The 25,067-nt window shown below is 57.5% G+C and overlaps 1 protein-coding gene across 1 annotated transcript in view; it reads left to right on the forward strand.

The window, feature by feature from the left end:
* The window catches only part of NKAIN1 (sodium/potassium transporting ATPase interacting 1), a 40,035-nt gene extending 17,240 nt beyond the window's left edge, over positions 1-22,795 (forward strand). The window contains exons 2-7 of the mRNA XM_075114749.1: positions 10,900-11,037; positions 11,238-11,318; positions 13,632-13,829; positions 14,644-14,704; positions 17,235-17,316; positions 20,649-22,795. Coding sequence (XP_074970850.1) covers positions 10,900-11,037; positions 11,238-11,318; positions 13,632-13,829; positions 14,644-14,704; positions 17,235-17,316; positions 20,649-20,658 — 570 coding nt within the window. The 3' untranslated portion in view covers positions 20,659-22,795. The remainder of the gene's footprint in view (positions 1-10,899; positions 11,038-11,237; positions 11,319-13,631; positions 13,830-14,643; positions 14,705-17,234; positions 17,317-20,648) is intronic.
* Positions 22,796-25,067: the final 2,272 nt, after the last annotated feature.

The raw sequence follows: 25,067 nt of genomic DNA on the forward strand, positions 1-25,067 counted from the left end.
TGCAGAGCATCACAAGCTCGGGGTTAACAGGATCACCCTGGCTCCCTTCTGCAGGGACACTTAAATGGATTTGGAGCAATTCCCAAGGGGATGGAGTGATTCCCCATGGGAATAAAGTGGGAGGGCATTGCTCCGGAGCCAAAACATCTGATGGGCGAGATGGGGAATTGAGCTGCTTTGACTTCCTCGGCTTTCCCGCAGCGTGGAAATGTTTCCTTGCTGGGAGGCGAGAGAAAGAAAAAAGTCTTGTCTCAGCATTTAAAGGACAGTGCAAATAATAGATGTAATCTCGTATTAAAGTTAAATAGATGTAATATTGTATTAGAGTTAAGCAAGCCTGCTCATGGGGGAAATCTGAAATTTGTGATGTTTGCTGGAGAAAAAACCTATCAAAATTCCCCTGGGGGTAATGACCCCCTGTGGGTCCTCGCTGGAGACACTGGAGCTGGCGAGAGCCAAATCCACCCACAACCCGTAGGTTTGGGAGCCGACGGGCCCAGCAGTGCCTCAGGGCTTTGTGTTAGGGGGATAAATCAGGAGGAGCTGGGGGTGGTGATGAAGGATCCCTCTCCGTGGCGGACGCCCACTGCCCCAGGTTTTAGCGTTCCCGGCATCTGAGAGCACTGCAAAGGTGTGGGGGTGTCTCCCCGTGCCGCGCCTCAGTTTCCCTTCCCCATGATGGAGCCAGAACAGGAGGGGGCTGTGTTTAGTCTGCGTTGTTCAAAGGGCACTTTGCAACCCTTGAACTACATGTAGGGGATATATTATTACTACTATTATCATTATTATTGTTATTATTATCATTATCATCATCATTATTATTATTATCATTACAGCTGTTAGCCACCCCAATGCTGCATTTCCCAGCCCTCATTGTTGGGAACCCCCCCGGGATGGATGGAACCAGGAGCATGGATCTGGGGTGTAGGTCTTGGAGGGCACCTGGCCGTATGGGTACTGGGGTCTCCCGGGGGTCCTGGGGACAGGTGCAATGGGTGAGCTGGCACCCAGGGATGCAGCCCACCCCGGGGCCGTACCCAGCCCATGGAGCAGGTTGCCGGCGGCAGGCTCCCGGGGCGCAGCGTCTAGACAAGTGCATCCAGCCGGGGCTGCCGCTGTGTTCCCATGGCAACGCTGCCGGATGTGGCGAAATGAAATAAATAACCGGGAATGGGGGGGAAAAAAATAGGTGAGAGGAAGGAAAGCCTGTTGGATGGTTGGTGGGTGCTGGGTGGGTGATGGGGAGCCGTGGTGGGGCTCTGCCTGTGCCCCCAGCATCCGCACCTGCATCCCGGACATCTGGGATGCTTGAGCCACGTGCCAGGAGCTCCTATATTGAGCAATGCCGGCACTGGGGGGCAGAAAGCGGCTGCACAGAGCCCAGGAGCCCCCCAAAACCCACTGGCATCAACAAGGAGTCGCAACAGCTGGGGAAAGACCCAATTTGTGCCTCTTTTACCCCGTTTTTTGCTCCTGCCGTGTTTTGCAATGGGGCTGCTCAGTTCAGGAGCATCTTCTCAGCCAGGGGCCGCATCCTGCTCATCACCACCCGGTACCGGGGAGCAATCAAGGCTCCAGCGCCTTTAATTTTTTTTTCCTCTGCGATTTCATGATGACTTTTGCAAGTTGGAAGTAGGTCAAGAACTTGTTTCCAAGTCATTAAATGAAGTCCCTGGGTTCACAGTGGTGTTTGCACCTTCTTAATAGTCAATTCGCTCTCTTGCCGTTCATTTAAGTCGCAGCCAATTTCCCTAAGTGGAGATGGGCGGCTTGGGGGGACTGTACGATGAAAATGCCTCTGACGGTTCTTTGGGCTCCCCAGGAGCAGGGCGAGGGCACTGCAAGAGTGAAAATCAGCAAAATGCCTTAAACTGCCTCAAAAAGAGGGGTTGTGGGATGTGGGTGAGCCTGCACGGGAGTGCTGTGGGGGCTCAGGGTGGGGATGCGGGGCCCTGTAGCATCCTTTGGTTGTGAACGGGGCTGGGAGTGGGCTTTGCTTTTCCTCCTGGGGATGGGGGCAGGATCCAGTTGGACCCTGGGAGCCCCGTGCGCTTCGTTAGTCCCAATAATGCTCCATCTGCTGCGGGAAGTGTCCCTTATGGGGACTGACAGCATCAGGCATCCCACTAGTGGGCCAGATCCTGCCCTGTAGCTCTGCCTGGAGGCTGTCTTCTCCCTAAACCCCAATAATTTTTTCCCAAAACTCCTAGAAATGGGGCATTTCTGCCCCAAACATCCAGGACAAACTCAGTGGCAGGGGAGCGATGCTCTCACAGCATCTTTGGATGCAGCACAGAGCAGAATTCAAGGCAGAATAAAACCCCAAATCTCTTCAAAATGCAGTGAAATGAAAAGTTAAATCCCTGGCGAGCCCCAGGCATATGGTGTGCGGGAGGAAATCACCCGGCTGAAGGATAATAACCCATCGGGGGGTACCGAAGCCCCGCTCAGCTCCTGCCACGCCACAGCGCGGTGGGGAGGGCAGAGGGTTTATTTGAGCCTTATGCACAGATGCTGCTGCTGAGATGAAGGGCAGCAGGCAGCCGGGAGGAGTGTCCTGCCTGCGCTGCCTGCTCCGGCCTCGCCAACACCGACAACAAACGCAGCTGGATTGTCAGGGCTTTTCGGCCTTTAGGGAGAATATTTGCAGGGGGAGGAAATTCTTTTTTTCTGGGATGGAACCTCTTCCCATCTATTTTTTTCCCCTTTCTGGGAAAAATCAGGTGGGAGGAAATACCCCTTTTCCTGCCTGCATGGCTTGTTGAAGACCCTCAGGAGGGCGATGGGCAGGTTTGCTCCTGCCTGCAAATGTCAGAGCCACATCCCTGGGGAGCTGGCAAAAGGAAAGCTGCAGTTTTGGTGATGGGGAAATAAAAATCCCCTAAAAATCCCCTTTTCCCCAACCTCTATCCCTGAGGGGAGCTTCTGGCTCCTGGTGGATCAAACCCCGCCAAATTCTGGTGCAAGACCCCGTGTGCTCAGGGATGTTGGGTGCACCTCTTTGGTGGTTGAGAATCCTCCTTTTGTGGGGTGTCCCATTTGTGGGTTCACCCCTCTGCCCCCTCTGAACCCACGGCCAGGTCCCCAGGGGCTCCCGGAGTCCTGTACCCCGGCTGGCAGCGGGTGCGGGGCCTGGGTGCTTCCTGCTCTGCTGAAAGTTGTGTTCTTGGGAATTGTCATGGGGTGTGGGGTACTGCCATATACCCACGTGTGACGGGCACACGACACACGTGTGATGCCCTCGTGTCCCATTGTGGTGCAAGCAGGGCCAGTGGGATGCTGGGGAGGGGGCGGTGAGGACAGGGCTGGGGGTGTAGGGGAGACCCCGAGCTCCACGATTCAACAGCCCTGCTGCCGGTGAGGTGGGTGCAGTGTGCAGGCAGGCTGTGTGTGCAGGCAGGCTGTGGGTGCAGGCAGACGGTGCAGGCAGGCTGTGTGTGCAGGCAGGCTGTGTGTGCAGGCAGACGGTGCAGGCAGGCCGTGTGTGCAGGCAGGCTGTGTGTGCAGGCAGGCCATGTGTGCAGGCAGGCCGTGTGTGCAGGCAGGCTGTGTGTGCAGGCAGGCCGTGTGTGCAGGCAGGCTGTGTGTGCAGGCAGGCCATGTGTACAGGCAGACGGTGCAGGCAGGCCGTGTGTGCAGGCAGGCCGTGTGTACAGGCAGACGGTGCAGGCAGGCCGTGTGTGCAGGCAGGCTGTGTGTGCAGGCAGACGGTGCAGGCAGGCCATGTGTGCAGGCAGGCCGTGTGTGCAGGCAGGCCGTGTGTACAGGCAGACGGTGCAGGCAGGCCGTGTGTGCAGGCAGGCCGTGTGTGCAGGCAGGCCGTGTGTGCAGGCAGGCTGTGTGTGCAGGCAGACGGTGCAGGCAGGCTGTGTGTGCAGGCAGGCCATGTGTGCAGGCAGGCCGTGTGTGCAGGCAGGCCGTGTGTGCAGGCAGACGGTGCAGGCAGGCCGTGTGTGCAGGCAGGCCGTGTGTGCAGGCAGACGGTGCAGGCAGGCCGTGTGTGCAGGCAGGCCGTGTGTGCAGGCAGGCTGTGGGTGCAGGCAGGCTGTGTGTGCAGGCAGACGGTGCAGGCAGGCTGTGCAGGCAGGCTGTGCATGCCCACGTGCTGCCTCCTCCTGCCGCTGGCTCTGTTGCCCAGCACAGCACACGCAGCCCACGGGCTCTGGTCGGCCGCTGCTCCCCATCCTCAGCCAGCGTTTCTGATGCTGCTGGATCTCCCGGACTCAGCCTGAGCCTGGGAATCCCAACCCCGGCTCACCCCAAGGGAACCCGGTCCCTCATCCCACCAAAGCATCTCACACCCCGCGTCCCCGAGCATAGAGGGTCTTGCCCCAGATTTTGGGGGGTTTCACCACACAGCTCCCCCTGGCCAGCCCCAGAGGTGGAGGTTGGGGAAAAGGGAATTTTTAAGAGATTTCGCTCCCCCCATCACTGAAACCGCAGTGTTTCTGCTGCCGGCTCCCTGGGATGTGGCTCTGACATTTGCAGGCAGGAGCAAACCTGCCTATTGCCCTTCCAAGGGTTTTAATAATCCACATGGGCAGAGGAAGGGGATTTTTCTGAGAACGAGGGAAAAAATAGATGGGAAGAGTTTCTATCCCAGAAAAAAGGGATGTTCCCCACATAGAAAGTGTTTTACCCAAGTACTAAGACTGTGCAAACCCCTTATTCTGCCCCAAAACAGCCCAGCTAAAGCGGCAGCGAGTGGGGGGAGCCCAGGATGGGGAAGGGCTCGTGGTGGCCTGGCCAATGCTGTCGCCACTGGCAGAGGGATGGGGTGACCGGTGTCACCTTGTGCGAATTAACAGGGCTGGACCCCATGTCACCCGGCGCCCCCCCCGCCCTCATGTCACCGCTGCCCGAGGTGCTCTGGATGCCTGGATTCCCCCTCGGGAACGTCGGGGACAGGGGGCTTTTATTTAAAAGCGATTAAATACATAATCACATATCCAGAAAAATCATTACCTGGGCATGGGGGGTGTGGCATGGCTTGAGATGCAGCTGGGGGATGGAGGGGGGCCGCTGCCTCGTGTCCCCAGGCATGACTCCCTGCCTGCTGCGTCCTGGGGTGCTGGTGCACCCCAGGGTGATGGCCGGGGGGCTTCGGGCTGGGTGAGGGCACAGCAAGGAGCAGGGATGTCCCCAGAGCATCACCCAGCACGCAACCGTAGGGCTCTGCAGCTTTGGGGGTGCTCAGGGAGAGACGGGAGGGACCGGCCATGAGTGGGCAGGATGGAGGGACCACCCCCGTCCCCAGCTCCATCAGGAGGTGACGCTCCCCGAGCGCCGGAGCAATCTGCCATCTCTTTCCATCCATTAATTTTCGAGGCTTTAAGGATGCAATAATATATTTATGTATGTGTGTCAGCAAATGTGTCATCCCCATCACAGCTGAGGTGAGAGGATGGAGCGCGGGTGGGGGGCAGCGCCGCCTCCCCCACAGAGCCCAGGGGGGGCCAGGGGCCACAGCCAGCGTCCTTGCCCCGGGCCCTGGTGACACGAGCGTCACCTCCCCGAGGCGCTGCAGGAGGAGGGTATGGATAAATCGTCCCTGTGATTGCCAGGACTGCGGAGCGCCCGGACGCGTGTGCCCCGGGGTCACTCGTGTCCACAGGTGGCCGTGTCCTCACGTCCCTTTGGGTTTGGTGGTAATTAAGTGCGTTTTGGAGAAGTCTCTAAGAGCCATTGGGTGTGACAGATATCACAGAGGTTCTGCTGCCAAATCCTGCTTCCTTCAGCATCCATAAATCCCAGGCAGGGTCATGGGCTGGGGGGGCCATCGTGGCTCCAGTCTGTCCCCAGTGAGGACGGCAGGACGAGGGATGGCCCCGGGTGGCACGAAGACCTCATGGCCACCATGCAGACATGGTGTCCATCTTGCTGGGCAGATGGAGATCTTGGTCCCACAGGCAGCCTGTCCACTGCTGTGTTACTGAGCAGGGCAGGGTTGGTTTTATCTCAGAAATCCAGGGTAGGATGCAATAAGAGCCCCCCCCCCAACATCCTTGTCTCTATATTGGAAAGATGTGGGTTTGATGGGACTGATAGAAGGATAAGGAATTTGCTGGATGGCCACGTCCAAAGAGTTGCAGTCAACGGTTCAATGTCCAAATGGAGATGGGTAATGAGTGGTGTCCCTTATGGGTCCATACTGGGACCAACGCTATTTAATATCTTCATCAGTGGCATAGACAGTGGGATCAAGTGCACCCTCAGCAAGTCTGCAGATGACACCAGGCTGGGTGGGGCGGTTGATGCGGAGGGATGCCATCCAGAGGGTTCTGGACAGGCTGAAGGAGTGGGTTGAGGTTCAACCAGGTCAAATGCAAGGTCCTGCACCTCGGACAGGGCAATCCCCAGTACCAGTACAGACTGGGGGATGAAGGGACTGAAAGCAGCCCTGTGGAGAAGGATTTGGGGGTACTGGTGGATGAAAAGCCGGACATGAGCCGGCAATGTGGCCTCACAGCCCAGAAAGCCAACTGTCTGCATCCCCAGCAGCGTGGGCAGCAGGGTGAGGGAGGGGATTCTACCCCTCTGCTCTGCTCTGGTGAGACCCCCCTGCAGCGCCGCCTCCAGCTCTGGGGACACCAGTACAAGAAAAATGTGGACCTGTTGAAGCAGGTCCAGAGGAGGCCACAGAAATGGTCCAGAGGGTCGGAACACCTCTCCTATGGAGAAAGGCTGAGAGAGCTGGGGTCATTCAGCCTGGAGAAGAGAAGGCTCTGGGCAGACCTTCTTGTGGCCTTTCAATATATAAAGGGGGCTTACAAGAAAGATGGAGAGAGAGTTTTACCAGGGCCTGTAGTGACAAGACACTGGGCAATGGTTTAAAACTGAAGGAGGGTAGGGTTAGATTGGACATAGGGAAGAAATGGCATGCAGTGATGGTGGTGGGACACTGGAAGAGGTTGCCCAGAGAAGCTGTGGACGCCTCATCCTTGGAAGTGTTCAAGGTCAGGTTAGATGGGGCTTTGAGCAACCTCAAAGATGCTCAAAATGTTTCTGTGCTCATGGCGGGGGAGTGGATTAGACGGTCTTTGAAGGTCCCTTCCAACGCAAACCATTCTGTGATTCTAGACTGGAAGTGTTCCAGGTCACGTTGGGTGGCGTTTTGAGCAACCTGATCTAGTGGAAGTTGTCCCTACCCAGGGCAGGGGGGTGGGACTAGATGGATCTTTGAAGGTCCCTCCAGCCAAACCCATCCTGTGATTCTCTGATTCTGTGAGGGCAAAAATGGCAGCTGCTGGGCAAGAAGATTTCTGTTTTAACACTACAGCGTGGAGGGTTGGGGATGCTCTTCTGGCAGCCTGACGCTGCCCAGCTTGGTCGCAGGAGGGATTTCCAGTCTCTAAATATCAAATCTGGTGTGGATGGGACATGGGGGAAGGTGCTCCCTGGTGTCTGCGCAATCCTCCTGGCACAGCTGGCATGGCTGTCATCTCTCCCGTCCTTGTCACGGGGATTAAAAAGGACAGGGAAAGCCTCACAGAGTAACGGGATGGGTCCAAGGAAGGTGAAGGAGCCATAACCAAGGGGTGATTCAGGGGTAGGCGAGCTCCTTCCCACTTGAATTTGCTGCCAACACCTCTAAAAAAATCCCATTTTCCTCCAGCTCTGCCTCACTGGTTCCACCTGCCCAGAGCCCCAGGGCTGAGCCCCGGTGGCTCCCTGTCCCCAAGGGGCTGCGTACATGTCCCCGCTTGCCACCGCCCTCCCTGGGGACTCCCACGTGCTGATGGAGCCTGGTCCCCGCGTCTCGCCTGCTTCGATTTCTTGATTAAAATAAAATCATTGCAGGCAACATGTTTCAATTAGCAGGACTCTGGCGCGTGCCTGCCCCCAACTAATTGATACGATTTGCTGCAAAGGGAACTTTTGGAGCCAATCGATAAACTAGAGAGTGTTTAATTAAGAGGGAGCCCTAAAACTTGTTGCATTGATCGGCTGCAGGTTTATCTTAATTAGCAGCAGGATGTTGTGTGGTTCCCGGCCCCGCACCCCCAGGAGCATCACGGCTTTGACGGCGGAGCAGCAGCAAGAGCTGAAAGGGGAGAAATGAGGGTGGGTTGTTAATGGGGCTGCTATTAGCATGGGAAATGACCCTTACAGGAGGAGGACAGTCTGGGGAGGATGCTCTGAGGTCCACAAATCACCTGGGTTTGTGGGGGGTTGGATGTTGCTGGTCCCCAAGTTGCACAGAGGTTTCTTGCGGAGCACGCTGAGAGCTTGCAGAGCCCTTGCCGTGCTTGCAGGTGACACCGAGCCCCACGGCTGGGCTTGCTCGCTGTTCTTGCTTCATTTAGGGCCACTGTTGACCAATGGCTGCTGGTGGCTGCATGAAAAGCCTGGGTGTCTTGAAGTTTGCTGCTGGGGGACATCTCACACCCAAAGGATAAGGCAAAGATGCTCTGGGTGCTGCACCAGCCTGGGGTCCACAGCAAGTGAGCAACGAGAAGCGCTTGGAGCATCTGTCTGAGCTGGAGAAGGTGCTCGCTCAGCCCTGCCACGTCCCGTGCGAGGATTGCCAACCCTGTGCCACCCACTCCCCCTGGAGCGTGGCCGTACCTCGGTTTCCCCACTTGTGAAACCGGGCGTCAGGCTGCTGAGCTGCCCTTGGGATGCCCTTGGCGCTTTGCAGTGGCAAGTGCCGGGGACCTGCAGCCACAGACTCGCTGCGTTTGGGCTGTGTCTCCGGATTTTCCTTAACCTTAAGCAGGATCTGATGAGGCTGAAAAAAACAAGATTTGCAGATTTGCTTTTCGCATGGAGGGAATAAGCTGAAATAACGGTGCATACAAAGCAGCCTTTCACCTGCCAGGGTGGCTCCAGCAAAGCTTTTTGGTGCAATTAGCAGCCCTTGCTCATCTGCGGGGAGACTGTGGTGTTTGCCACTAATAGTGCCTCTCCTTGGGATGAAGAAGGATTCGGTTTGACTAGGCTTTTCCCAGCTCCTCCTCCTTCAGCCTGTCCTGGCTTCATGGGCTGGAATAAAGGAGCCATGTGGGTGCAAGCCCATTGCTCCAACCTGATGTGATGTTCTCAGAGACTCTTCCCAGCCCCATCCCTTGACTCAGAGACTCACTTGTACCCAAAACTCACAGCCTTCGCATCCTGCTCCTGCTAAGCAGCTCTGTCAACAGCCACCAGATCAATGGATGGCTATAAAACCCTGAGCACGGCTGTGCTTGTATCATTTATTATTTACATTCCTCAATTTAAAAGATTTACGGCCCAGTTGTAAGTATTTCCAAAGGCTGTTTCCTCAGAGAGTTTAAATAGCGTGGAAGTGAATTAAGCCTCAGTGCAAACAGCCTTGGTCCCGGCCCTGCAGATCCAGGGGCTGCCCGGCCTCGGCTGCTCCATGGCTTTGCATCACCTTTAATTGAAATGGGGATCCTGCTGGCACAGATCCAGCAGATCCTATCCCGGGGGTAGGGTAGAGGATGGGATACCACGGTCCTCGGCTCTGCCTTTGACCTTCCTCCCACTGGCGGGATGGAGCTGGGCTAAAATAGGCATGAATTAGAGCCCTCGCTAAGCCAGTTTTCAATGAGTGCATGATGCTTTATGGATGGGGAAACTGAGGCACAGCTGGCAGCTGCACACACAGATGCATTAGCCATGCCTCATCCTCGTGAAACACTTAGGGAAGGACTTTTGCCACCTCATTTATTTCTGCCCTGTAATCAGGATGCATTAAGTTGGGCTGGATGGGCAGGGATGCTGCGGGGCCCTGGGTCAGCCCCGTGGCCGTAACCCCCAGGGGAGCTTCAGGGAGTGCCGGGATGCAGCTCCCCTTAATCCAGGGCACTGGAGGAAGATGGAGGTGAGTGGAGAGGGGGATTTAAAGCCCATTTTCTCCTGCAATTGGCAGGATAAACTCTCACTTCTCTGCCAGGATGACAGTCATTACGTGCAGAGGGGAAACTGAGGCACAGTGCTGCAGGGAGGACTCAGGGCCCCGGAGCTCACAGGGTTTACTAGGCAAATCTGGGGCATCTCAAACAGCAACGAGACAGTGCTGGGCTGTCAAAAAGATAAATGTAAAGAGGTCTTTTGTTTTGCAAGGCTGCTGGAGACACATGTCACTGCAGCCCTGTCCCCGTGCCCTCGGGGACTGCAGCATCTGACGCACCCCGAAGTTCCCTAAAAGTTCTCTATAAAACCACAGTCTCATCAAATCTCCATTTTTTAACTTAAAGCCATCAGCAAATGCTCCAGTGCTCCCACTTCACCTTTGCTACCACCTTTCTTTAAGCTAATCCTGTAATTAAGAGTAATAGACCCTGAGCCAGTAGCAAATAGAGCCATAAATAAGCACTGGGATAACAGGCAGATCACACCAGCTACCATCTCTGATTTTACATGCCGTGCAATTTTTTAAGCTGCATCACATCCTTATTTACGGATTACAAAAGATAATGGTGATCAAAACCCAATGGCGTTAAATAGGGGAAGGCAGGCAACAAGCTGGCCAGGGTGGGCAGAAAAATCACTTGCAAAATACCAGGGGACCCCGTGCATGACCTGAGCAGGAGGTTTTCCCTGGATAAACCGAGCTTAGGAATAAACCCAGCCTGGGGGCTGATTTTTAGCAGTGCCTGAGACCTGGGTGATGGGGAAACTGAGGCACAAAGGGGGCTGGTGGGGCAATAAGCTGACATCTCCCTGCTCCCCTTCTCAGCTCCAGTTATTCCCAATAACCCCTCGCTCGCTGCCATGCCTTCACCCACCGCTGGCTGATGCATCACAGAGACATTTCAGCCTATTGCAACTAATTATCCATGGGACTTCCCATTAATTACGGGCTACACTTTGCCTTTAGCATCCCAGGAGCTGCTGCAGTGACTGATGCCCTGCTTTAATACCTGCAACCCCTCCTTTGCTCTGTTGCAGGTAGCGGCGCTGGAGAGGCAGATCTTTGATTTCCTGGGCTACCAGTGGGCACCCATCCTGGCTAACTTTTTACACATCATGGCTGTTATTTTGGGTATTTTTGGGACCATCCAGTACAGATCCAAATACCTCATGATGGTAGGTACCACCGCAGATGTCGCTCCCGGCGCCCAGGTGCAGCATCGTGACCCCCGGGGTTGGCTCAGCCCCAGGTCCCCTCCTATATCCAAACCCAAATCCCTGCGGATCTGGCGGGATCCAGCGGGCAGGGCGGTGGGGGGATGGACCAGGAGATGCCCGTTCGGCATGGCATGCCCTGACCAGCTCTCTTCTCACAGTACGCGGTGTGGCTGGTGCTGTGGGTCGGCTGGAACGCCTTCATCATCTGCTTCTACCTGGAGGTCGGACGCTTGTCGCAGGTATCACCCCCCACCTGCCTCCTCTCCCTCCCTCCAACCTCCTCCCCTCCCTCCCTCTTCCCTCCATCTTTCCATCCTCTTGCTCTCCTGCCGCTTGCTCTCTTTATTCCCCTGCCTGACATCTCTACCCCCCAAAAAGGGACCCAGAGCTTGTGGGTACCCACACCCTGGTGGCAAAGCACCCACCTGGGTGCTGGGGGTGCCTCCCCAGGGGCCCCTGGCTGCAGCACGAAGCACCCAGGCGTGCGTGGGACAGACAGACAGACTGTTCAGGCCAAGGTGGCAGTGTGGGGGAGGCTTTGAAGAGGGAGTGTAAAATTAATGAGGCTGATGAGTTGGGAATTGCAGGGCTCTCATTAATCACCAGCGGGCCCTTGGCACTACCGGGTTTTATGGGGTGCAGAAATTGGACGGCGCCATTTCCTAATGTGCTGGCAAAGAGATAAAGGGGAGAAGAGACATGGGAACTGGGAATGAGCAATGACAGGAAGGTTTGGGGCACGGTCTCCAGCAGCTTGGCTCACGGTGCAGGCAGGGGTAGGCAAGGCAGGGGGATGGGGGATCTCCTGGGGCTCTGCAAAGTGCTGCTCAGCCCCAGAGCACCCAGCAGTGGCACAGGAGCAGCTGGACATCATTAACGGCTTTGAAAACTCATCCTGGTTGTGATGGGGGTGAGGATGTGAGTCAGGCCATGTTTCTCTGTGTCTCTCCATCCCACTCTGGGCTGCTAAATTATAGCTCTCATACAAAAAAGAGCAAAACTGAAAGTAGTGCTGATGCATCACTAGATGGTTTGAGCATCCTCAGCCCACGGTCGAGGTACCTGTGCTGAGGATATGCCTGCTCCGGCATCCTGCTCCCGGCTCTGAGGATGCTGTTCCCTGCACTGTGTGCAGGGCATCACAGACGGCTCAGGGAAACAGGCTCTGCTCGCTCCGTGGCTGCCCATGGTGGGGAAGAGGGCTGCTTGCAGGGTTTGCAAAGGCAAAGCCACCTTCCCATGTTGCTACAGGTCCTTTGAGGCTCTACTAAAAAGCTGAAATGCTGGATATGTGCAGCAGGCACGGAGGATGAAATAGGGGGGAGAATTTGCTCCCACCAAGTGTTTTCAGTGGAAATCCCCAATTTCTCTGTGATGCTGCAATGCCAGAACACCCCCTCTTTGTGCTTCCCTGCACCTAAACCCACATCCTTTGGTTTTAGAAACTGAAACACACTTTCTTTCTATTTTTTCCATCCCCAGCCACAACAAACTTTTAATCCCAGATCGGTGATTTTCTACAAGGGATGCTCAGCGGGTTTCCCAGCCCCCTGCAGACCCAAGGGCTGGCTGTGCAGAGAGAGGCTGGGAAGACCCTCTGTGGGATGGGTGCTCACCCATCCATGCCAGCAGGGCCCCACTCTGTGATGGATGTCGCCCAGTCATGCTGGGGGGGCCCCACCATGCAGTGGGTGCTCGCTCAGCCATGCCAGGAGGACCCTCCATGGGGTGGGTGCTCACCCAGCCATGCCGCTGCTGCCTGCAGGAGCCCTGCACTGGGGCTGCGTCCCCACCTGCGCAGCCCCCATCGCCTTGCCTGATCCACGGGCAGGGATATCAGCATTAACCATGCCACAGTGCCTCCTGGGATCGAGCCAGGGAGCTTAGCCTTGCACGAGCCTGCTATGTGGATGGCACAGGCAGGGGCTGGGGGATTAGCCCTGTGTCTTATCTGACCCCAGTGACAGCCCACAGCCGTGCCTTGCAGCAGGGAGGCTGCTGCCTACTGCCCTGCCACTTAAAAGCTGCTGGAGGTGAAACAGGGAGAGCCCCAAAGCCCCATAATGGGCTTACGAGGAGGGGACATGTGTGAGCAGGGCCCCTGCAAGGCTCCGAGGGGATGGGGGGATGGCACTCTGAAACCCTCTCTGCTCTGTATCTCTGGACCACGCTGGCGAGGTGATTCCATATTCCCATCTTTTGGATGGCTGGATGTAGCCAGCAGCATCACAAGCGGCTGCCTCCCTGTCTCGAGGCCAAGGTGCCGCGTTGGTGACCGCTCTGTGACATTCAGGGTGTCACCTGGTCATCGTGGCACACCTGGATGCTGCTTGACCAAATGGTCCGTGACACTGGCGTGGGAGGAAGCCACAAACCCAGGGGACGCTGGCTGCGGTTTAGGGAGATGTGGGGGTTCATTGGCCACACTGCATTAATGTGGTCCGCGTCTCTTGGAGCACCCTCGGGTTGGAAAAGCCCATTTTCTGCCCAACCCCTCTGCAAAGATTCTCAGCTCCATGGTCTCTGCCTCCTCCTCTGCTCCCCTCCTGCAGGACCGAGACTTCATCATGACCTTCAATACCTCACTGCATCGCTCGTGGTGGATGGAGAACGGGCCGGGCTGCCTGGTGACGCCGGTGATGAACTCCAACCTGGCGCCCGAGGACCATCACGTCATCACCGTCAGCGGCTGCCTGCTCGACTACCAGTACATCGAGGTAGTGAGCAGCGCCACGCAGATATTCCTGGCGGTAAGGGCAGCTGCCTGCACTTTTCCTCCTCCTCCCTCATCCTGAATTGCGAGAGAGGGGGGATGATGGCAGGGGCCTGGGTGGACAGCCGCTGTGGCCCAGCTGGAGATGTCCCACCATCACCATCCATTTTATAGCATAAAGGGTGGCATTGACTCAGGGGTGGGAAGAGAGGAGCAGGCGGAGCCCATGCCAGCACCCTGGGGGTGCTGCCCACCCCAAAACCTGGCAGGCTGAGGGCTGGGGGCTGCATCGGAGGTTCGGAGGGTTCTCGGTGTAACGCACCCAGACGCGTTGGGGGAGTGTGAGCCAGTGGGATGTGCTGCTTGCTGGAAAGGGAGGGCCCCCCCTTCCCGGTGGCTGTCTCACCCCCTGGGGAGGTGGGAAGCGGACATACCTGGACACGGAGCTCCTGGAGAGCCTTGGGGTCTGCAAGAAAATAAAGCCTTAAAGGGAATTGGGGACCAGAGCAGCTGCCATGCACCCACCCAGGGACACCCAGCACTACGTGGGGCTCCACACCCTCTGCGCTGCCATTCCAGTGTGGTGCCAGCCTGTCCAACCAAAAGCCACCACCCTCGTCCACCTGGTGCAGCTGAAACCATAGAACCTTGCTGCATCCCAAACCAGCGCCTGGACCCACCGGAGACGGGCTCTGGCACCGTGGCAGACCTGATCCTGCCCAGGGTCCCCCCAGGATGCTCCCAGGCATCCCCATTGCAGCACCCACCTCCGTCTCCCCACTGACACAGTGTTGGTCGTGGTGCCCATCACCCCAGTAACCGACTTCTCTCTGCCCGCTTTTGTTTCACAGCTTTTTGGCTTCGTTTACGCCTGTTACGTCAGCAAAGTGTTCCTGGAGGAAGAAGACAGCTGTAAGTGCTTTTCCTGTCAGTCACCGGGGGAGAGCCACAGCGCTGCAAAATAGTCTCGGCTATCACTGGGCAGCATCTCGCCAGGGCGGCAGCTCCCGGCCGGGGATGTGGGAGCAAAGCTGGGCTGCAGGCGGGTGAAGCGACCCCTTTAGTTGGGGTTTTTGCCCTGGTTTTTTCCATCCCTGATGAGGCAGATGCACAAAGGTGTGGTGTGCCACCCGTGGTCCCCCCTGCCTGCATCGCGGAGGGTGCTGCACCCAGGCCGGGGCTGGGAGAGGAGGAGGACGGGGACACCCAGCCCCGAGCTGCAGTGTCTCTCGCAGGACTGCAGTGCTCACAAACTTCGGGTGCAGGAACGGGGACCGGTTTCATCCAGTGCATGGGGTCAGGCTTCATCCCCGCACCAGCCACAGGAGGCTGAGAGGGTCCCCGCTCCCTGATCCCCACAGCAGCACCACGACACAGCCCAGCTCCCGCTGATGTCAGGATGCTCAACCCCGTGCATGGCCGTTCAGGGTGGATTTAGGGCTGGCATTGCTCCTGCTGCTCCCCGCTGACCCAAATTCAGAGCTTCTCTTCTGGGACAGAGCATCACCCCCAGGTCCATGGTCCGGTGTGGCTGGGGGCAGAATCACCCTTGCTGTAAAAAGCCACCTCCAAGCCCTGATCAGTTCACGGTGCATGTTCCTCCTGGTGCGGATCCGGCCCCGTTGGGGCTGCAGGAGAGCCGTCCTCCCTGCTCACGTCTCCAGGAGCCACCCATCACCTGCCTTACCTTTTTGACAGCTATCTGGGGCTTGGGGACGATGAAATGGGAAACATTATGTCCCCCCCAGCCAGCATGCCCATGGACAGCGGGGTAGCAGAGCCCTGCTCCCTGCCTCGAGGCTTTTTACCCCCAAAGCAGGGAGAAAACCAGCAATTTAAGCAAAGTTACAGGCTAATTTTTATACAGTCTATATTGTGCTTTCTGATCTGACAACGATCCCTGCAAACACCCCTCCGGAAGTGCTGAGCACCCTGGCCCCGATTAACCAGGCAGTTAAGGCTGTAGCCATCCAACCGCATTAAATGCTCATCTGCCATTAATTAATTCGCACCAGCTGGCAGCTCCCAGCAGCCGACCGCAGGCAGGGCTGTGCCGCAACCGCCGGCATGGCAAAAGCCACCCGGATGCGCTCAGCATCGGGCTCCTTCCCCGCAGCATCGGGATGAGCATCCCTGCCGGTGCTGTGGACTCGCAAATGGTCCCAGCCCAGCCCAGGAGATGCTGGGGTTCAGCCTCCTCATGTTTTTCCCCCTGCTGCTGGGAATCAGTGTAGCGGAAAAGGAAAATCTCCGTGTGAAATTGGACACTGCCTGTGGTAATAACTTGTTTCTGTACTCGGGGAGCTGGCAAAAGGGTTTATCTACCGCCGCTGGCTTTGAAGCGTGTTTGCATTCAAACAAACTCCCGCATTCAATACACTTTTAATATTAATGCTGCCGGAGTCCAAGATTCAAATGCAGCTTTTTTAATGGAATATCTTATTAGATTTGGAAATGGATGGATGGCGTCAAAATTGAGAGCTGGCTGAATATTAAGTCGGGAAGATAAATATATGGGGAGAACTGGGCTCCCCCCTCAAGCTCACTGATGTTTCCCGGACACCCGTGTGCAAATCCACCCGGACCACATCTCCCTGGGGATTAATATATTTGCTTTGGGGAGATGCGTTGTGCTGTGGCTCCTGTGATGGCTCAGGTAGCCCCACCTGGTGCCTGTTCCTGGGCTGGCTGAGCAGCCGCTGGCTGTGCCTACGGGAGGGTTCTGGTCTGGGGGCACGTAGGATGATCGTGGGAGAAGCTGGGGTACCCCCAGCCACCCATCACTGCCACTGCACAAAGCCAGGGCGAAGGGCTGGGGTCTGCTGCCGCAACCCCTCCGGCAAGCGCCCAGGGGCTCGTGGGGCGGCTGATGGGCTCTGCCGGCCAGCGGGGGATGAGCCACCAGGCTGGAAACTGCAGTCACGAAAACTGATATATCGGTGTCTGCAATTCCCCTAAATGACACGCTTTAAACGAGATGTAATTACCCCATAATTCTCCTTAAACGCCCACTCTGGAGACAATGATAGGGTAATTTTACCCACTTTGTCCAGCCCGCAATGCAAGGGCTGCTGTGGTGAGGGGAAGAGAGCCCGAGGGATCTCTGCAAGTCGGTCCGGCTCCTTTCCTCCAGTTCTCGCCAGCACTTTCCTGGGATGTTGCAGCAATCTGGGAGGCTTCTGCGGCCCGGGATGCTGCGTGTCCCTGGGACGCTGCCGTGACCTGGGGTGCTGCACTTGCCCAGGATGTACAGGGACCTGGGATGCTGCATTTCTCTGGGATCCTGCTGCAAAGTGGGATCCTGCGGCAACCTGAGATGCTGCGCTTCCCCAAGATGCTGCTGCAGCCTGGGGTGCTGCATGACCTGTGCATGCCATTGAGGCAGGGAAATTGCCCCGCTGCCCTTCCCAGCTCACCTCGTTGCTCTCCCCCCTCTTCCCAGTCGACTTCATCGGTGGGTTTGACTCCTACGGCTACCAGGCGCCACAGAAGACATCACACCTACAGCTACAGCCGCTCTACACGTGAGTCCACGCTGGGCTGGGGAAAGCCTTGGGGATGCTCAGGGATGCAGGAGCCCCTCCAAGGTGCCTCATCGCACCATTGTAACCCAAAAGATTTGGGTCTGTGAGTCCGCTCAGCCTCGATATAAAGCCCAGAAGCTCCGGCGGGGCTGAGGCTGGGCAGTTTTAGGGGAGATCGTGCCCTTGTTTTGCTTTTTTGCTGTTTTTTGGCTGCCGAGCCTCGACACGCCAGGGCTGCCCAGGGGAAGCAGCAGCTCTTCAGATAAGTGCAGCTGACTTTTTTTTTCCTTCTCCCTTACCCATTAAGCTCAACTAGATAAACGCTCAAATGAGATAAGGCTGCAAAATCTAAAGGGATTAGCCTCGTGCAGGCTTTGCTGGGTGCCAAAAATTAATTATATTTTGAGCCTTCTATGCAAATTCAAGGGCACGCCATGCAATTAGAGATGCAAAGAGGGGGCTGCGGTAGAACAAATGCATTTGTGATATTGCTTGGCCCTCCCTGGACGTTTGGGCACAGACAGCCTCTCGTGTACCTGCCCTGGTGCGTGGGTGCGGGTCAGTACCCATGGGTGCTGTGCCCCCCCTGCATCGAGCTGGTCCTTCCCTGGGAGGACCCCTGGGAGCCCCCCCGGTCTGAGCGGAGCATGGTGGGATGGGAACTGCCCCGGGTGAGGACAGGGGTGGTGGCACTGGCGTTTCACCACGGTGTCACCGCGGGGTGGGAGTGGTGCCAGCACCCACGTCCTGGGGGTTGCTGTGGATGTGCTGCCCTCCCCCAGCCTCACGCCCACCATTGGGGGGACCCAGGAGACCATTGTCCCCCCGATGAGACATGCCCCATGGATGGTGTCCCCCAGGGAACCCCTTCAGACCTGCCTTGGTGGGATGGTGCGAAGCCACCGTGACAAAGATGGGCAGTGGGGAAGGCAGGGATGGGGGCGAGTGCTGCCTGACCCTCTCCTGCCTGCAGCCTCCAGCAGCAGGGGGGCTGCAGGGGGCTGCTGTAAGCCCAGCGCTCCCCAGCAGCTGCAGGATGAGTGCTGAGAGCTGCAGCATTTGGGGAGATTGGCGGGAATATCAATTTTAGGTGGGGGCAATATCAGTTTTAGGTGGGAGGAGTATCAATTTTAGATATACAGGGGATCCAAAAGCTGGTAGCAGAGAAACTCAGTGCTGAGATTCCAGGATGGGGAGACCTCAGCAGGGTGAAGAGGTGCTGGGGAAATCCCTCTCCTCCCTTTCTGGGAGATGTTTAACCCAAGTCCTGTATCCTCTGCAAAGCCCAGCCTCCCTCCAGGGCTCTTCTGGCTGCCCAGGGCCTGTTTTGGGGTGATGGGGGGGTTGGAGCTGCATGCTTTAGGGGTGGGTTGTGTACCCAGCCGGGTACCAGAGCATCCCGTCATGAAGTGATGCTGGGGACGGTGCCGCGTGGCTCTCCGGCACCGATCCAGCCTCCCCCCCTTGCCTGCAGTAACCCCGTGGGCAAGCCCCAAAGCCCTTCGTGGGCAGCGTGTGTTGGGGGCTGCCATCTCTTGCCCTGCCTGCAGGGCTGGCTCAGGCAGTGCTCCTTGTAATTAGATTGCTTCCTAATTAATCAAGCTCATGGGTCACCCGCACCTTTGTGGCCTTTCTGCAGGCACAGCCCGGGAGGGGTCACAACCGGGACCCTGCCACTGTGCTGCCAGCTCCCCCCTGCCCACAGCCCTCTCCATCCTACCCTGGCAGCTCATTAATAACCCACCACCTAATTAATGCAGCTATAATTTATATCAAGGCACCTCCATCACCCTGACAGCGGTGGCAGGCTGGGCTCATGGACACCAAAAAAGCCAGTGCCCAGGGAACGTGCTCTGTCCCCAAGGTGGGAGAGTCCCACTGGGGTGGCACAGTGGCAGCCGGGGGGACCCGAGGGGTGCCGGGACAGCGGTAACCCCACTGGGGGGAATACAAGGGGGTCTCGCTGCCACCCATCATCTGCGAGAGGATGTACAAGGTGCTGTCCCAGCTTGGTGCAGCAGATCCAGCCACTTGTGTCCCCAGGGGACAGCCGGGCAGGAGGGACGTGGGGCTGCTGTCCTAGACTGAAAAATTAAAGCTTATTCTGCAGTTCGCGATTAGCTATAATTGGATTAATGTGGGCATGGGGGTGGGTTTCCACCCAGCAGAAGGAGGACGGTGTACCATACCAGCACCCGCTCCTTGTCCCCTTGGGTCCCTCCTGCCTGGCCAGGGTGGCACTGGGTCCCCACCACATCGCTTGTCCCCCCCAGGATGGGGGCTCTCGCCTCCAAAATCCCTTCTGTAGCATATCAGCAAGTGGGGAAACACAGGCTGGGAGCTGGGAGCTGAAACCTGGGCACTTGTGACAGGGGTGTGCGGGAGGGGGGTCTGCAGGGGGTCCCCATGCGCTGTCCTGGGGGAGACAGGGGTTGTTTCTCTTTCTGGTGTGAGGGGCTGCGTGCTTGCTCTGTGCCATGGTTGTGTGCAGGGGGTGGGGGGGATGTGTGTGCGACCTCCCGGTGCAGCCAGGGCTGTGGGTGTGCAGCCAGCAGCCGGCCTCCCGTGGTGCCAGCTCTCCCCACGCGTTTTAAACACACACACGTACACATGAGGAAGCACAGCAATGCCCGTGCATGCACCCACGTGCACACACACAGTCCTGCCTGCGCACACGCTCGTGTGCAGACACACGCTCACATGCCTGCACACACTTGTGCACCCACCTGCATGCACATGCATGCACATGTACACCTGCACATGCCTGCACATGCCTCCACACGCCTCCACACGCACACAGGGAACAGCCAGCCTGCAGGTGGGTGCAGCATCTCCCAGACCCCAGCACCCACCAGCTGCTGCCAAAAGGTGTCCTGCCGGGGGAAAGGGCTGGCAGCAAGCGGGGGGGCGAGATGGGCAGCATGTGCCCCGCTGTGGTCAGGAGTCCTGGGCCCCTCCGTGTCCCCTCCGTGTCCCCTCCGTGTCACCATGCTGCCTGCAAGCAGCCGGGGACAGGTGAGCGGGGCAGGCTCAATGGCAGTCCCCATGTCACCATCAGAGGTGGGGACATCAACTCATTGGGGCTTCCCAGCCTGGCCCCGGTTGCTGTCTTACATTTTGGGGGGTGAAATGAGGGTGATGGCCTTGCGAGAGCCACCCCAGGTCACCCTGGCAGGTCCCTGTCCCCCGGGGTGGGCAGTTGGCAGCTGTCCGTGGCCATGGCTCCTCGTCCCCTCACTCAGTGCAGTGTGGGGACATGGGGACACATGGCAGGGATGACTCCCTGGACCCCGGTCTCACCCCTAACACCTCCTCTCCCCTTCTGTCCCCAGATCTGGGTAACCTCCTCCCGCCCTGGATCCGGCTCCGGCCCGGCGTGGGAGCTGGAGGCGACCGGACGCCCCTAGAGCGAACTGTCCCACACCCCATGATACGACCCCTGGCGAGGGGGGGGACGACGCCGAGCCGCCCGGTCCCCTCCTGCCTCCTCGCACCCTGCAAGACCCCTGAAAACAGAGCCGGGAGCTGCACATTCATCCCACCCTGGACGCCTCCGAGCCCAAACCACCCACCCACCGCAGGATCAGGGGGGCTGGATACTGGGGGACCCCCCCAAGCCGCGCTGCCCTCCCAGGCTCCCACTCCCTCCCCAGGATGGGGACATGGGGACACGCGGGGAGGTGGCATCGCTTGCCGGACACTGTTTTCTTCTCTTTCTCCCAGCCTGGTTTTTCCTTGGAGCAGCAGGGCCCTTCCCAGCCTGCCGGGCAGGAGGGGAGCCCAGAGCAGGATTGGGGCGAAAACCAGCCAGTTTGGAGCAAATGGGACTGGGGCGGGGATAAACACCTCTTTGGGGACAGCGGGGCATGCAGGGCAGCTTCGTCCTCCGCAGGGTTGGGATGACTTCATGAAACGCCGGGTTTTGGAGTTGGGCTGGCCCCAAAACTGGGGTTTTTGCTCCCAAAAGGAGTTTTCCAGCCCCGCTGGTTGGATGTAATGGCGTCAAGGGGCTCGGTCTGGGATGGTCCCCTCACCCCGAGGACCTGGATCTGGCCATCAGCATCTTGCCTCACCCCCCCCAGACCTGGGGATGGTGGGGGGGGCAGAGCACCCCAAAATCCCTCCACAATCCCCCCATCCCTGCCACATTTCCAGGGGGTCTTGCTCAAATTTGGCAATACTGACGCTGCTTTTGACACAGCCCCTTTCCGGCTGTTTTAATGAATCTAATGAATGTTTTAGGTTGGTTTTTTTTTTTAATTATTGGGGTTCTTTTTTTTTAATTTAAAGTGCCTGAGTGGACTCTGGCTGAGCACGATGCCCTGGCGAGCCTGCACTGGGCCGCCCCCAAGGCCGACATTGTGCCTTCAGCAGCGCTTTGCCCACCCCGGGGCTGCCTCGGTGCCCCCCAGCCCCTTGCCCAGGGCTGCAGGGGGGCAGCTCGGTGCTCCTCTGACCCCCCCAGCCCCTCCATCCATTGGGGGTCTCGGTGGCAAATCCATCCATCAGGTGCAGTGGCAAAAAAGGGGTGATGTCGGCATGTGGGGAATGATTATTTTGGGGGGGGGGCGGAATGTGCAAGGTCTGTTGGGCAGCAATCGCTTTGCAAAATGAAGACGAGCTGGGAATTAAAAGCCTTGGAAGAAGGTGGAAGGGAGAAAGTAGTTTCAGGAAGCATCCCGGCTCCCCCGACCAACTTGTTCTCCTTCTTTTCCCAGATGTGGGATGCGGCTTCTCCCGGATCCCTGGATCTCGTCCCAAGCCCACCCTTTGCATCTGGGAGCAGGGGGAGTCGCAACAATTTTGCTTCCCAGGAGTTTTTCATCCAGTCCCGGGGGTTATTAGGGGATTATTTTTTTTTTGCACCCTGGAGTGATGTTTTTTTGTCCTTCCCAACAAGCAGCCGTGAAGTGCCAACGACGGAAGCTGCCTGAGCCCAAACCCTGGGCAGGGGACAGGCTGCATCCCCCCGCCAGTCCCTCTGCCACATCCAGCCAAGCTGCGAACTTTACAGGCAATAATTTTTTCTGCCCTTTCCCCTCTTTTTTCCAAGGAAAATTGTGTTTTTCAAGCAACGGATACCCCCCATCCCCCAAAACACATCCCCACACCCAAGCACTGCCCAGCCCTGGGAACAGCAGCATCTCCAGGGTTTATTTTCCCCTCCAGGACCAAGGATGCTCTCACTGACCCACCATGGACCATGGGATGGGATGGGATGGGATGGCAGACACCCACCTGCTCGAAGCCCTTCTCAAGCCCAACAGGAAGCAGAAGGAAAAGCTTGCCGTCATTTAAAACTCATTCAAAAGAGCTTCCCTCCGTCCTGAGCTCGACAGGAGCCAGGCACCGGCCCTCCGTGACCTTGTTTTTTTTCTTTTCCGTTGGCTTGTTTTTATATAAGACTGTATTTGTAATGTGAACCGAGGATTTCTTTTCTATTCTGTAATTATAAAAGTTGAAGGAAAGTTTCATCCGATGGCTGTTCTGGTTTTGGGGCATTTCCCTTGTGCAGTTGAATCGATTAAAAATTGGTGGGGTTTTTATTTTGCCTTTTCTTTCCCTGCTCTTCAATGCTGCCAGCTCGCTCCCGTGGGCTCTGTGTCACCCAGCTTTCCACTGCTTTATAAGCCAGCGCTTCGTTTTAATGATGCCCGGGTGAGGCTCTGCCTCCTCCCTTGCTGCCTGCGCAGGTAATGTCCTCCCCAGTAGTAAAATAGCAGAAAAAAAAATTTTTAAAAAGCCAAAATGCAGAAAAGCAGCGTCCTCCAGGCTGGGTGTGGGTATCACCCACCACGTGATGGGGGATGTCGGTGGCCGGCACATCCCATCCCTGTGCACGGGGGCAGCCACGGGGGTCTGCAGCCGTCCTCCCCCTAAGAGAAATATTAGTAACCCCCAATGAAATAGTAAGAACCCCTTGGGTGTTTTTTCAGGTTGAGCTCCTAAAATAAAACTTTCCAGCCCTGCCAGGGGCTAGGGTAGGAATTCCCCAGCAGGAGACACCAGGTCACAGTCACAGCCCCATGGGAAAAGTTCCCTTTTCTCCCTAGATATTCATGTTTTCCATCAAAGAAGCAATTTTCATTGAGCTCAATGCCACCCCTTCGGGGTGATGCTTGCTTCGCACATGGTTTCATTCGAAGTAGTCAAAGCCATTTCGTTTGCTCTATTTTCAGTTGATTCCAAATGAGAGGCAGCTGCCTCCTGCTCCCATCCTCTGCCCTTGGTTCTTCTCCCCTTTGCTGCCTTTTACAGTGCAGTGGGAGAAGAAAGAGGGCAATGACATTGAATTAAATCTTGTTTTTCAAATCAAAATGGAAATGTGGTGAGGAGGCAGCAAACACGGTGTCTTCGGTGACATCGGGGACCAGAGCAGCTGGGTGCCTCTTATCCCCTGGGCTGAGCTCCCCGTGAGGCTTCTGCTCGGCAGCTCCCTGCCATGGGGGTTTGTCACTGGCTCTTTGGGGACACTGTGCCTGTGCTGACTTGTTCCTGCTTGTTCCCAAATCTCTGGCCCCATGGGAAGTGAGCCTCCATCCCTGTAAGGCTCGTCCTGGCCCCGCCGGGAGCTGGCAGAACAATGCTGTCCCTCGGCCGGGACGGTGGCACTAAGTGCACGTCACCAGGTCACCCGCAGGTCCTGCTCCTCAGCTCCACTGTGGGACCCCATCCCTGGGGGTCTGCTTTTTAACAGAAAAGACTAGAATCAGGTTTCCAGACCTAAAATCCATAAATTTTAGGGGGGTGCCCAGGGATGAAGGAGCCACAGTGTTTGGCCTGGCCATGGGGACAGTGGGGTGACCCAGCGCCCCGGAGGCAGGCGGGTGCTGCCCCAAAGCAGTGGGTGTGAGGGGTGGAGGTGGCCCCCGCTGGGGCGCAGGGGTTTCCCTGAGCATGGGGGGAGACAAGCTTCCGCTGGCCTTGCGTGAGACCCCGGGGGAGGGACCCGAAGGACCCTGCAGGGTCGGGTGGGGACAGCCGACTGCTGACAGCCCACTGCCTCTGTGGGTAAGGACGGGTGTTTGGGTGAGGCCTGCGCAGACAAGAGCTACCTCATGCCTTGTAGGCACCAGGGAAATGAGGATGATTTTTTTGGGGGGGGGGTGAGCAGGGATGGAGGCCTGTTTCTATGACAACAGGGAGGCCGATCGGACCCTGTAGCCATGAACCAGGGAAGAGGGGGGTCAGCACCGCCATGGTCCCACTGGAGCATTCCTTGGCCATGCTGCTGGGGCATCCCTTGGCCATGCTGCTGGAGCATCCCTTGGCCATGCTGCTGGAGCACCCCACAGCCACGCTGCTGGAGCATCCCTTGGCCATGCTGCTGGAGCATCCCTTGGCCATGCTGCTGGAGCATCCCACAGCCACGCTGCTGGGGCATCCCTTGGCCATGCTGCTGGAGCATCCCTTGGCCATGCTGCTGGAGCACCCCACAGCCACGCTGCTGGAGCATCCCTTGGCCATGCTGCTGGGGCATCCCTTGGCCATGCTGCTGGAGCATCCCTTGGCCATGCTGCTGGAGCATCCCTTGGCCACGCTGCTGGGGCATCCCACAGCCACGCTGCTGGGGCATCCCTTGGCCATGCTGCTGGAGCATCCCTTGGCCATGCTGCTGGAGCATCCCTTGGCCACGCTGCTGGGGCATCCCACAGCCACGCTGCTGGGGCATCCCTTGGCCATGCTGCTGGAGCACCCCGCCACACTCCTCTTCCCCAGATGGGGAGGAAGGAGCAAACCTGTTTGCCCAC

Source organism: Phalacrocorax aristotelis, chromosome 20, assembly GCF_949628215.1.
Source record: "Phalacrocorax aristotelis chromosome 20, bGulAri2.1, whole genome shotgun sequence".
In the NCBI taxonomy this organism is placed as follows: domain Eukaryota; kingdom Metazoa; phylum Chordata; class Aves; order Suliformes; family Phalacrocoracidae; genus Phalacrocorax; species Phalacrocorax aristotelis.